General features: G+C 38.9%; 1 protein-coding gene across 4 annotated transcripts in view; it reads right to left on the bottom strand.

Moving 5' to 3' along the window:
• PTPRU (protein tyrosine phosphatase receptor type U) overlaps nucleotides 1-12,312 on the bottom strand; it is a 251,462-nt gene that overhangs the window by 72,330 nt on the left and 166,820 nt on the right. For all 4 annotated transcript variants that reach the window (XM_073615565.1, XM_073615567.1, XM_073615566.1 and 1 more), the window contains 3 exons: nucleotides 9,296-9,393; nucleotides 4,492-4,608; nucleotides 72-226 (listed from right to left, as the gene is read on the bottom strand). In XM_073615565.1, the coding sequence (XP_073471666.1) occupies nucleotides 72-226; nucleotides 4,492-4,608; nucleotides 9,296-9,393 (370 nt within the window). The remainder of the gene's footprint in view (nucleotides 1-71; nucleotides 227-4,491; nucleotides 4,609-9,295; nucleotides 9,394-12,312) is intronic.

Here is a 12,312-nt window from a genome sequence, read left to right as displayed (position 1 = left end):
ATATAAGTTGATGCCATACATTGAGAAATGATGAAACACGTTAGTAAAACAGTGCACACTCTATTACTGACCTGCAATGTACTACAACAGGCCCAGCATCAGGGGGTGTAGAGGACTTGACTCTTCGGATAAAGGCAAGCAACCCTGTGGCATGACATGGTACACCATGTTCTGGCCATGAGAGAAAGTGGAACTGCTTTACTTCATGTCTGGCAGTATAACCACGCTAAAGAAAAGAAAAATAAGTGTGTTGGCCTTTAACATTTTTTCAGGAAAGTTAGTACCTGACGGGGAACATCTAATTTGCAGACAAACTTAGCGATAACTAAAGTGAGAATGGAGCGGCTTACGAAACAATTATGCAGTGTAAATATTTTCTCTCGCCACAATATCAAATCAAGTACTTTACCCTCTTATTTATGAGTGGGTATGTAATGCAGAGGCTGTAGCTAAAAACCTATAATATACTCAAGGTGCCTTTTTTTACTAAAATGAGTATTTTGAGGCACAATCGAATGTATGAGAGCATTCAAATCTACCGTAGGAACGCGTAAGAAGCAAGATATCATTAACAAAGCTTCAAAAAGGTGGACAAACTTTAATACCACTTCCTATTAAAATCCCAACAATATACAATACCTCTATATAATACCTTTAATGTGCACTCCCAAAAAATGTGTAAAATTACACAGGAGAATGTTGATCGGTATCTTAGCAACGGGGGTGGGGGGGTTCCTATATAGCGTGATGGCACTGACTGGCCTGTAGCTTCCAAAGAAGTCTGTACAGGATGCAACACATCAAGCAAGGTATGTCATCACGCTAGTGGGCAGAGGGCCATGGATCTAGGGTTGTAACTTCTGAGGGTACACTGTGTTACATGAAGATTGGATGTGGTTCAAAGCACTGCATCTATCATAGGATGTGAGTGTATTTTCAATGACATATTAATAAATCTTTACTGTAACGGACAGTACTAGATGTCCCTTTTTTGTTTATATTGAGGAACATACAGATAATACGTTTCCTTGAATATGATGATAGCGATCTAAGCTGGAGGGTCGTGGATGTTGGCTGAAGAAAGCATCATTACAAAGGCCTGTCAGACCTCTTGTAAAATTAGAAGTCAACTACTGAGGGTGAGTGCATATTTATTCATGCACAAGTAGCGGTGATCTCAGCAAGGGGTGGTGGCTATATCAAGCAAGTGATGGAGGTATGAGGGCAATTATATGGACACTAACCATTTGGGGACTAGTTCAAGAACACGTTTTAATATCTTTGCTGGGACTGGAGTGATAATATATTTAATATATACAGTTGTGCTCATAAGTTTACATACCCTGGCAGAGTTTATGATTTCTTGGCCATTTTTCAGAGAATATGAATGATAACACAAAAACATTTCTTTCACTCGTGGTTAGTGTTTGGCTGAAGCCATTTATTATCAATCAACTGTGTTTACTCTTTTTAAATCATAATCACAACAGAAACTACCCAAATGACCATGATCAAAAGTTTACATACCCTGGTGATTTTGGCCTGATAACATGCACACAAGTTGACCCAAAGGGGTTGGAATGGCTATTAAAGGTAACCATCCTCACCTGTGATCTGTTTGCTTGTAATTAGTGTGTGTGTGTATAAAAGCTCAATGAGTTTCTGGACTCCTGACAGACCCTTGCATCTTTCATCCAGTGCTGCATTGACGTTTCTAGATTCTGAGTCATAGGGAAAGCAAAAGAATCGTCAAAGGTAGTTAAACTGTATAAAACAGGAAAGGGATATAAAAAGATATCCAAGGAATTGAGAATGCCAGTCAGCAGTGTTCAAACTCTAATCAAGAAGTGGAAAATAAGGGGTTCTGTTGAAACCAAAGCACGGTCAGGTAGGCCAACTATTTAGCCACAACTACCAGGAAAATTGTTCGGGATGCAAAGAAAAACCCAAAAATAATTGCAGGTGAAATACAGGACTCTCTGAAAATATGTGGTGTGGCTGTTTCAAGATGCACAATAAGGAGGCACTTGAAGAAAGATGGGCTGCATGGTCGAGTCGCCAGAAGAAAGCCATTACTATGCAAATACCACAAAGTATCCTGCTTACAATACCCTAAACAGTACAAGCCTCAAACCTTCTGGCATAAAGCCATTTGGAGTGATGAGACCAAAATTGAGCTTTTTGGCCACAACCATAAACATTTGGAGAGGAGTCAACAAGGCCTATGATGAAAGGTACACCATTCCTACTGTGAAACGCGGGGTGGATCGCTGATGTTTTGGGGATGTGTGAGCTACAAAGGCACAGGAAATGTGGTCAAAATTGATGGCAAGATGAATGCAGTATGTTATCAAAAAATACTGGGGGAACATTTGCATTCATCAGCCAGGTAGCTGCGCATGGGACGTACTTGGACTTTCCAATATGACAATGAACCAAAACACAAGGCCAAGTTGACTTGTCATTGGCTCCAGCAGAATAAAGTGAAGGTTCTGGAGTGGCCATCTCAGTCTCCTGACCTCAATATCATTGAGCCACTCTGGAGAGATCTCAAAACGTGCAGTTCATGCAAGACAGCCCAAGAATTTACAGGAACTGGAGGCTTTTTGCCAAGAGGAATGGACAGCTTTACTGTCTGGGAAGATAAAGAGCCTTATCCACAAATACCACAAAAGACTTGCTGTCATTGATGTTAAAGGGGGCAGCACACGGTATTAAGAACTGGGGTATGCAAACTTTTGATCAGGGTCATTTGGGTAGTTTCTGTTGTGATTATGGTTTAAAAAGAGTAAACGCAATTGATTGATAATAAATGGCTTCAGCCAAACAATCATGTGTGAAAGAAAAGTTTTTGTGTTATCATTCATATTCTCTGAAAAAGAGAATCTTAAATTCAGAAATCATAAATTCTGCCAGGGTATGTAAATTTATGAGCACAACTGTAATACTGTGATTTGTTTTGAGTTTATAACATTTTGATTATAAATGATAATACTTAAAGTTCATTTGGAAAAAAGTGTTTTTTGGGAGTGTACATTAAAGGTATTAGACAGAGGTATATTGCTGGAGGTTCATATAGAAAGTGGCGTTAAAGTTTGCTCACATCTGTGCATTTAGGAAAATAGAAGAGCACTGCACAATTTCTCCCTTTCATTCGTGGATACATGTGAAGCACGTAAGAGTGCTAGCTTGCTCCCAAAGTGATCATGATTATATCAGCTGTAAGGTCATATGTTTTTCTAATTTCACACGTTACACTAACATATTTCCAATAGTATATAGCAACAGTGTAAATTTACTTTTTATTAACATTCAGTCCTTGAGCTTCAGTCAAATGACCTGGGTCTGAGAGGACCATGTTGGGAGAACAACATCATCAATCTACTTCAGGCAAGATGAAGCATTTCCTAAAGCTGGCCAAATACTGATTTAAATTCTGATCAGCGTGTGCTCCCCCACTCAACAGAAGTTGATTGTCTAATCAAAATGTTGAGCATTGGAAAATTGATCAGTGGCTGCAGCCAATCATCCGCTGTCAGAGTATATCCTCCTGGTGGTGGTGATATCATAGGAGATATCCGATTACGGTGTGCGGTGACCTAACCTTGTCAACAGCTCAATTTACGAGTAAAGAGGCTTCAGCCTGTACCCTCCCAAGCCATGCCCCCACTAACGCGTTTCACCCTCCCACAGGGCTTAATCGTAGTAGTGGGAGTGATATACAGCTGTCAGGTTTTATGCATCATGAACTGCTGTTACAAATTGAAATCACTAAAAACAAAATGAGGAACAGATGGACAAGTAATAACAAGGAAAAATTAGACACTGCAAGTAATGCCTGCTTGTCCGACACTGCTGCAAAACAAAATACATTTGCAGTGTACTTTCAACCCCGTGATGTTTAAAGGCTCAAAAAGCCATAACAGTTATATTAATAACTGAATTTTTGGGGTGGCTTATGTGCAGAGCAAAAACACAAAATCCAGCTGGGAACAAAACAAAAAAAAACAGAAGAAAAATGTCTAAATTATCAAAACACGAAGAACCAAGATCCAATAAAAAGCATCTATTTATTTTTTCTCCTATGTTAAAAAACAAACAAATGAAAAATCCAAAATAGAAAAAACAAAAAAGTGTTCTTCTCTATTTTTCTTATTAGAAAAAGGGTAAAAAAGGAAAATATTCGGCAGATATCAATTTTATGAAATTATAACCAGGGAGGGGAGGGGGGTGTTAGACATATTATGAAAGCTAGAAACAAAGTAACACAGGCATTTTATCAATTGCACAGAAAATAAGTTACGATCTTCAACCTGAAAATGTACTCTAAGTTAAAACAGACAACTGTAGTGCTCAATTTGCTGGCTTACATTTACAATATTTTCTTAAGTCTCATAGTGAATGTTTATATATTCAATAAACAAGCAAAAAGACACTTATTGATGAATGCTGAATTGTGTTTATCGCAAGCCTACTTCTTTTCTCTCTTACCCTTTCCAGAGCAAGTGTCCTCACAGTATATTCTGCCAAGGTTTCTGTGTTGATCAAAGTTATGCGAATATCTCCATATGTTTCAGTGGTATCCGGCCAATATTTGCTGCACTTCACCTGGGTGGGGTGTAAAATGTTCAGGTTTATGGACAAATAAAATACAGTTTTTCATTCAAATACCCTTTGTATGAGTGCCCTTGTTTGTGGTCTAATCTTAATACAGTGATAATTGTGTAAATTGCCACACTAAAATTTGATAATGTACAAGGTGACTCAATTAAAATTAAATATAACATATGAAATATTAAAAAAACACATGTGCATATGTAGGTGAAAAAAAAGTCCAAATTAGGTCTTAAAAAACACTGCAGTAATATTTTGCAAAATAGAAAGTGCTCAATCCACTTTAAAAATCACCACGTGAGCCTTCACCGACCACAAGCAATGGACTCTTACCAGAACATGAGGATTCCATTGCAGAGTCAAAGAAATCAGCATAAATATGACAAAGATCTGGTTCATATTGTTTGGCTGGAGTTCAGCAGTATATCTCATGAATTAAATCAATGGTAACATCAATGGCAACCATAAATGCACAAAATTCCACATAAAAAAAGACGGACCAAAAGTAACTTAGCCTCATTATCAATATATTATATTATATTGATAATGAGGCTTAGTTACTTTTGGTCCCCTGGCCATCTTGGCTTTGATAATGAGGCTTGGTGCTATCTGGTCCCGGCTGGGTGGCCATTTAATTTTTCAAAACGAGGCTTGGATGGCTCCAGCCGGGCGGCCATTTTCATCTTTTAAAATGAGGCTTGGATGGCTGTCAGCCATCTTAGAATACAGGAAGTACAATTTGAGACCAATAACCATGGGGTCATCTCCCTTATCAAGTATATATAAAAACAGGCGTGAGGACAAGCGTGGTGTTTATGCCCCGATGATGTCACATATGACAAAACAAGTTGGGCGGAGCTAATGCACGTGACGTTGCCACGACTACGTGGACCAGTAATTTTTGTGAAGCATTGTTTGGAACCTCTATCATGCATGTTGGGAATGTTATGCATACAACGCGCGTATTGTTTTTATTCATGTGAGTAGTATTGATACTTTGAAGTGCAATAAAACCTTTTATACAGTTTTACACTATGTAGGTTCTTCCATTCTGATTTTATGTGGCATTTATGGTTGCCATTGATGTTACCATTAATTGGATCCACAAGATATATTGCTGAACTCCAGCCAAACAATGTGAACCGGATTGATGGGATTGTCATATTTATGCTGATTTGACTCTGTAGTGGAATCCTCATTTTCTGGTAAGAGTCCATTGCTTGTAGTTGGTGAAGGCTCACGTGGTGATTGTTAAAGTGGATTGAACACTACCCTTCTGAAAAATGTCACTGCAGTGTTTTTGAAGACCTAATCCGGACTTTTGTTTACTTACATATGCATGTGTTTGTTTTATATTTTATATTTTGTTTTAATTGAGTCACCTTGTACATTATCATATTTTAGCATAGCAATTTACACAATTACCACTGTTACATAGTTTGCCTGACAATTTTTTTGCCAGCAGCTTTTTTTCTGCTAGCGTTCTTTCATACATTTTTTTCATCTTAATACATGACACCCAAGAAAGTAGAATTCTTATAAGATGCATTAAAATGTATACCATTTTAGAATTTACTTTTTCATTAAGAATGTTTAAAACAACGAAATACAAAGTTGTATATTGTTTGAGTCAGGTATATATGAAATGTTGCATATACATTTGACATATTTAACTTTTTTAGCCAGCTGGTCGATTTCCAAGCTTCAGGCCAACGGCAAAAATGAATACCCCCTGTTAGAATCAGGGACCACACCAGTCTTATAAACTTTTTAGGTTTAAAACAGTGAGGAGGCAACATATTGCCTCCCAGCCTCCTGTTAAAGCAACTTTTGCTGTACTTTAGAAAACCCATCCTCTGAATATATAATGTCAATAGTGCAAGCATATTACATTTTTCTCTGTAAAATAAACATATTGGATAAATTATAAAAAAAAAAACACAAATGATTATAAAATAAAATTTATCATGGTTTTCTTTTAAATGTATGTTTTTTGTTTTTTTTTTTTGCTAAACCAGAGAAACTTTGTTCACTTCAAAGACAGCATTTAATTGACAAAGAACACAACTGGAGCAGCAAAAACATGTGCACCTAATATATTAAAAACTACATGTGAACAATAATGTGCTTGAGCTACAATCTGATATGCAAAACCTGAGTTAGCCAAGGGAAGTAAATACAAAGCAACCTGAAAAGCCTAGGCCACCAGTTGCATTTTCAGTGTGTGAGAACTTAATTTACTAACATAGAAAACGATCTGCCCACATTATGCATCAGTTAGACATGCACAGCCTGAAGAACTGAAGAGAAAGGCGAGACCCAATGACAAAGACAGATAGAAAGAAGGGACAAAATGTCTGTACCCCCCTGCAGGCTAACATGAATTTATTGCCTCTTCTCAGAGCGCTAACAACTAAAATAATGTACTTTGAATGGAGCATATTTTTCTCCAGGAAAATGATAAAAAGCCATGAGAAAAATGCTTAGATGGCACATGGAGTCCATCCAGGCGAGCAGAAGGGGAAGTATGGTTCATGAAGTGTGTTAAGCCTACGACTGTATGATGGATGCAATATAAGACACACAGTGATAAAGAGAGTAAACTAATTACAGCGCTTTCACGTCAGCAATGTTTGGGAGGGTGCTGAAGGAAGACTGCTAATGAGAAGGGAAAATTAGACCAGCAGAGACCAAACAAAATCATTACAGTTAATGGAGATTTACGAGAAAACACAATTTAAAAAATGATCTGATGTAAGGAACATTGTTCTTAATTACCCGTCAGAGCAACACAGCGACAATACTAATCATATTAGCCATGCAAAGAAGCATCCAGTTCACAGCAACAACTGCTATTTCTCCTTACAACTATATGTCTATGTGACAAAGGCCATATTCTTATGAATATAAAATTGTGAGAAATATCAAACATCTGCTGGATTCTGTTTTTCCTCCTTTTTGTCTATATGTGATTATCCCATTCATAATCTACCTTTATGTGACATTCCTTCCCATAGCTGCAGAGCCAACACATTATGCATTCAAGAAATGGGCTTAATCAATGTACTGCTAGTCTCCCTCAGCTGGGAAAGATTAAACGTGGATCTGTGGATTTCTCTATCAAAGGAGTTAACCATCAGTCTGCTGAGTTATTTCTTAGCCACAGGCAAACTTTTAATATTTGTAAAAACAGGAAATCAGTAATTCCAGCTCACAACGCTACTTTTTAGGGAACCTGCCATGACAGAAACATTGCTGATCTCTCTTTCTGAAAAGGCTAACTGCCTGGCTGTCATCCTCTCTCTGATTTTAATACTTTGAGTTATTGATCTGGAACATGTACAACACATTTCTCCAATCTTCCTAACCTGTATAAACACCCCTAGTCAGATAGCAACTCACATCACTGAAGCTAGCAGATTAGAATAATTGCAGTTTTCAGAATGAGCTCAGCAATTGCAGTCCCCATACCTTTCTCCTGGAAGATTTACCTTTAGAAAAATATGTCAATAAAATATATAAGAGCCTTGGGGCTGACATCTTCGCTCATTCGCTACTTGATGAGTCATAGTCCTGTAACAAATATGTGCACAGAAGATGTTGGGATCCCTAATTATATGTTTAATCCAGGTCACTGATTTACTAACTAGTAAAAAAGGATGAAGATGACAACCCTGGAGCCTACAACTGTGCAATTGTAGCTCCCATATTTATATCATGACGGATTTCTTTTAACATTAACAGGCAATAATAAAGAAAGCTGTTCAAAGTTAGTGGTTACAAGGAAACCTTTTAAGAGGCAGAATGCAAGCAAAGAAACAGTAAATTAGCAGTGGCAACTGTAAATAGGGCCATGTCTAAGCAGAGGTGACAGCATTCCCAAGGTCCAGTGATGCAACAAACTATTACTAACTACCCCTGCTGCACACTTCCATAAGGTTGCAAATTCTAGCTAGTTTTTCCTTATATCAGTATGATGCCTAGGCCCCTTTCGCACAGAGTGGACTCTGTTTTGATTAGTAGGGGATCTGTCCACTGATCCCCCCCCTGCTGATAAGGGCAGAGCGGGTGGGTGACAGGTCTGTATCCACTCAGTTTCTGCAGAGCAGACACAGACAGAGTCCGCTCTTCCCTATGGGCGGGTGGGAGTAAATGGACTCTGCTGTACATTTATACCCAGCTACCACCGATCTTCTCCATCTAAACTGAGTTCTCTTCCATTTTTTTTAGCGGACGCAGAGGTAAGCAGGTAGAAACAGGCACATGTCTGTTTTCACCTGCTTGTCCAAAGGAATGTAGCTCCCATATTGTCCAGGTGGCTTGGAGAAGCTACAAACTGTCTTCAACATTACAGAACAGGTGTAGTTGAATGTGACTAATTATTACTAGCTATATAGTGACCTAGATAAATGAGAACCATCAAAGAAATAGCAAGAAGTAACACATAAGGAAAGTCCTTTCTCTTTATAGGGTAAAGACCCGTCTTTATTTTTACCAGAAGAGGTTGCACAAATGGGCATTCAGATCTAACCTGAATCCTGAGTTCTTTAGAAAAATTACCTCTAAGTATTTACGCTAATATAACCCAAACAGCAAGCCTCTCTAAGGATTTATCATCATAACGTTCATCATGTACTTTTTTAAAACATACAACATACATAGTAATCAGAATAATACATACCCTTCCAACTTCCACCAGCTTGGTGATCATCACTATACTTGAGCAGTGTTCTTGCCAAACCATTCTCCAAAAGTCATAGATCATGTCTTGCTTGGGACCTGCAGTGGATCAGTAATCAGACAGTAATTATGCATTTCTAGAAATGATTACATTTAAGAGCTGCTTTATCATTCATCATTGATTCATCTCAGATTACAGATGAATGATGGGCAAAGTTGACATCCCCTTCAAATCTTTTTAGCTATGCCACATTCTCCATTTATACTATGGGCTGCCACAGGGAGAAGCACAAAATATGTGATCATTCAGAGTTAAACAGGAATTTGTATCATGCTTTGTGCCTGTTCATGGGGGTCAATATGCATACATTAGCACCAAAGAATATTTACACCCACTAAAAAATACATTAATAGAGCACATCATTGGATTTTTCCTACAGCTTGCCTGTAAAATCCTTTTCTTGGAGTACATCACAAGACACAGAGCAGCCATAATAATGACTATGTTGTTATACGCCACCTATAGGTGAATGGACACTGGCAGATAGTCAAACAGGAAGTCCTCCCCTATATAACCCCTCCTACACAGGAAGTACCTAAGTTTTGGGATTGAGATCTTAAGATAGACCCTTATCCCTATTCAGTTTTGAAACTGATAACATTTATTTGCTTTACAATAATGAGCCCATAACGTCTGCTCCAAGAGCCAACACAAGGCAAAGACTGACCCAACTAAGGAAGGAGCGAACCACTTCATAGACTGCACTAAAATCTTATGGTCTGAGATACTCTCAAACACAGCAACCTCAGATGCCTCCCTCACTTAGGAGGGAAACTTTGGCAGTCTCTCATACATGTACTAACTAGGCTTTATCTGAGATCAGGCGCCACAGTGGCTCAGATAACCCTGATGCCATTGGTCCAACAGGAGTCGTGAACACCGCAAGACCACTGAACCTGAGGGCGGTGTACCTGCCTCACCCTTCTAGAGTAATTTAGCTAGTCTAACAGGTACAAATTAAAGTGACTATATTAGACAAAAAAATACGCAGTTCCGCAAGGATGCAAGCCTAGGGTCTACTGCTGGTCTACCGCTATACAACCCCGTAGGTATGTAAGTATGGAGGTACCCGGGTATGCAAACATGCAGGTATACAAGTATTCTTGCTGTTCATGCATTTACGTATGCAGTATAATGCAAATGAATACATATCTATAGAGTTTAATGTAAATAAGCACATATTTATGGAATTAAATGCAAAAAAACACACATGTATGCAGTTCAAGTTTATGTACACATGCGTTTTTATGCTATTAAGCATGTATTCAACAAAGGCAATCATGTGCCTATACCTCAAGTGACCATGTATATAAGCAACCATGCAACATGTACAGTGGGGACGGAAAGTATTCAGACCCCCTTAAATTTTTCACTCTTTGTTATATTGCAGCCATTTGCTAAAATCATGTAAGTTCATTTTTTTTTCCTCATTAATGTACACACAGCACCCTATATTGACAGAAAAACACAGAATTGTTGACATTTTTGCAGATTTATTAAAAAAGAAAAACTGAAATATCACATGGTCCTAAGTATTCAGACCCTTTGCTCAGTATTTAGTAGAAGCACCCTTTTGATCTAATACAGCCATGAGTCTTTTTGGGAAAGATGCAACAAGTTTTTCACACCTGGATTTGGGGATCCTCTGCCATTCCTCCTTGCAGATCCTCTCCAGTTCTGTCAGGTTGGATGGTAAACGTTGGTGGACAGCCATTTTTAGGTCTCTCCAGAGATGCTCAATTGGGTTTAAGTCAGGGCTCTGGCTGGGCCATTCAAGAACAGTCACGGAGTTGTTGTGAAGCCACTCCTTCGTTATTTTAGCTGTGTGCTTAGGGTCATTGTCTTGTTGGAAGGTAATCCTTCGGCCCAGTCTGAGGTCCTGAGCACTCTGGAGAAGTTTTTCGTTCAGGATATCCCTGTACATGGCCGCATTAATCTTTTCCTCGATTGCAATCAGTCGTCCTGTCCCTGCAGCTGAAAAACACCCCCACAGCATGATGCTGCCACCACCATGATTCACTGTTGGGACTGTATTGGACAGGTGATGAGCAGTGCCTGGTTTTCTCCACACATACGGCTTAGAATTAAGGCCAAAAAGTTCTATCTTGGTCTCATCAGACCAAACAATCTTATTTCTCACCATCTTGGAGTCCTCCAGGTGTTTTTTTTAGCAAACTCCATGCAGGCTTTCATGTGTCTTGCACTGAGGAGAGGCTTCCGTCGGGCCACTCTGCCTCAAAGCCCCGACTGGTGGAGGGCTGCAGTGATGGTTGACTTTCTACAACTTTCTCCCATCTCCCGACTGCATCTCTGGAGCTCAGCCACAGTGATCTTTGGGTTCTTCTTTACCTCTCTCACCAAGGCTCTTCTCCCCTGATAGCTCAGTTTGGCCAGACGGCCAGCTCTAGGAAGGGTTCTGGTCATCCCAAACGTCTTCCATTTAAGGATTATGGAGGTCACTGTGCTCTTAGGAACCTTAAGTGCAGCAGAATTTTTTTGTAACCTTGGCCAGATCTGTGCCTTGCCACAATTCTGTCTCTGAGCTCTTCAGGCAGTTCCTTTGACCTCATGATTCTCATTTGCTCTGACATGCACTGTGAACTGTAAGGTCTTATATAGACAGGTGTATAATCAAACACAGCTGGACTCAAATGAAGGTGTAGAACCATCTCAAGGATGATCAGAAGAAATGGACAGCACCTGAGTTAAATATATGAGTGTCACAGCAAAGGGTTTGAATACTTAGGACCATGTGATATTTCTGTTTTTCTTTTTTAATAAATCTGCAAAAATGTCAACAATTCTGTGTTTTTCTGTCAATATGGGGTGCTGTGTGTACATTAATGAGGAAAAAAAATGAACTTAAATGATTTTAGCAAATGGCTGCAATATACCAAAGAGTGAAAAATTTAAGGGGGTCTGAATACTTTCCGTCCCCACTGTATCTATGCAAACAT

Source organism: Aquarana catesbeiana, linkage group LG02 (assembly GCF_042186555.1).
Source record: "Aquarana catesbeiana isolate 2022-GZ linkage group LG02, ASM4218655v1, whole genome shotgun sequence".
Taxonomy (NCBI): domain Eukaryota; kingdom Metazoa; phylum Chordata; class Amphibia; order Anura; family Ranidae; genus Aquarana; species Aquarana catesbeiana.
This window is presented reverse-complemented; position numbering and strand designations above follow the sequence as displayed.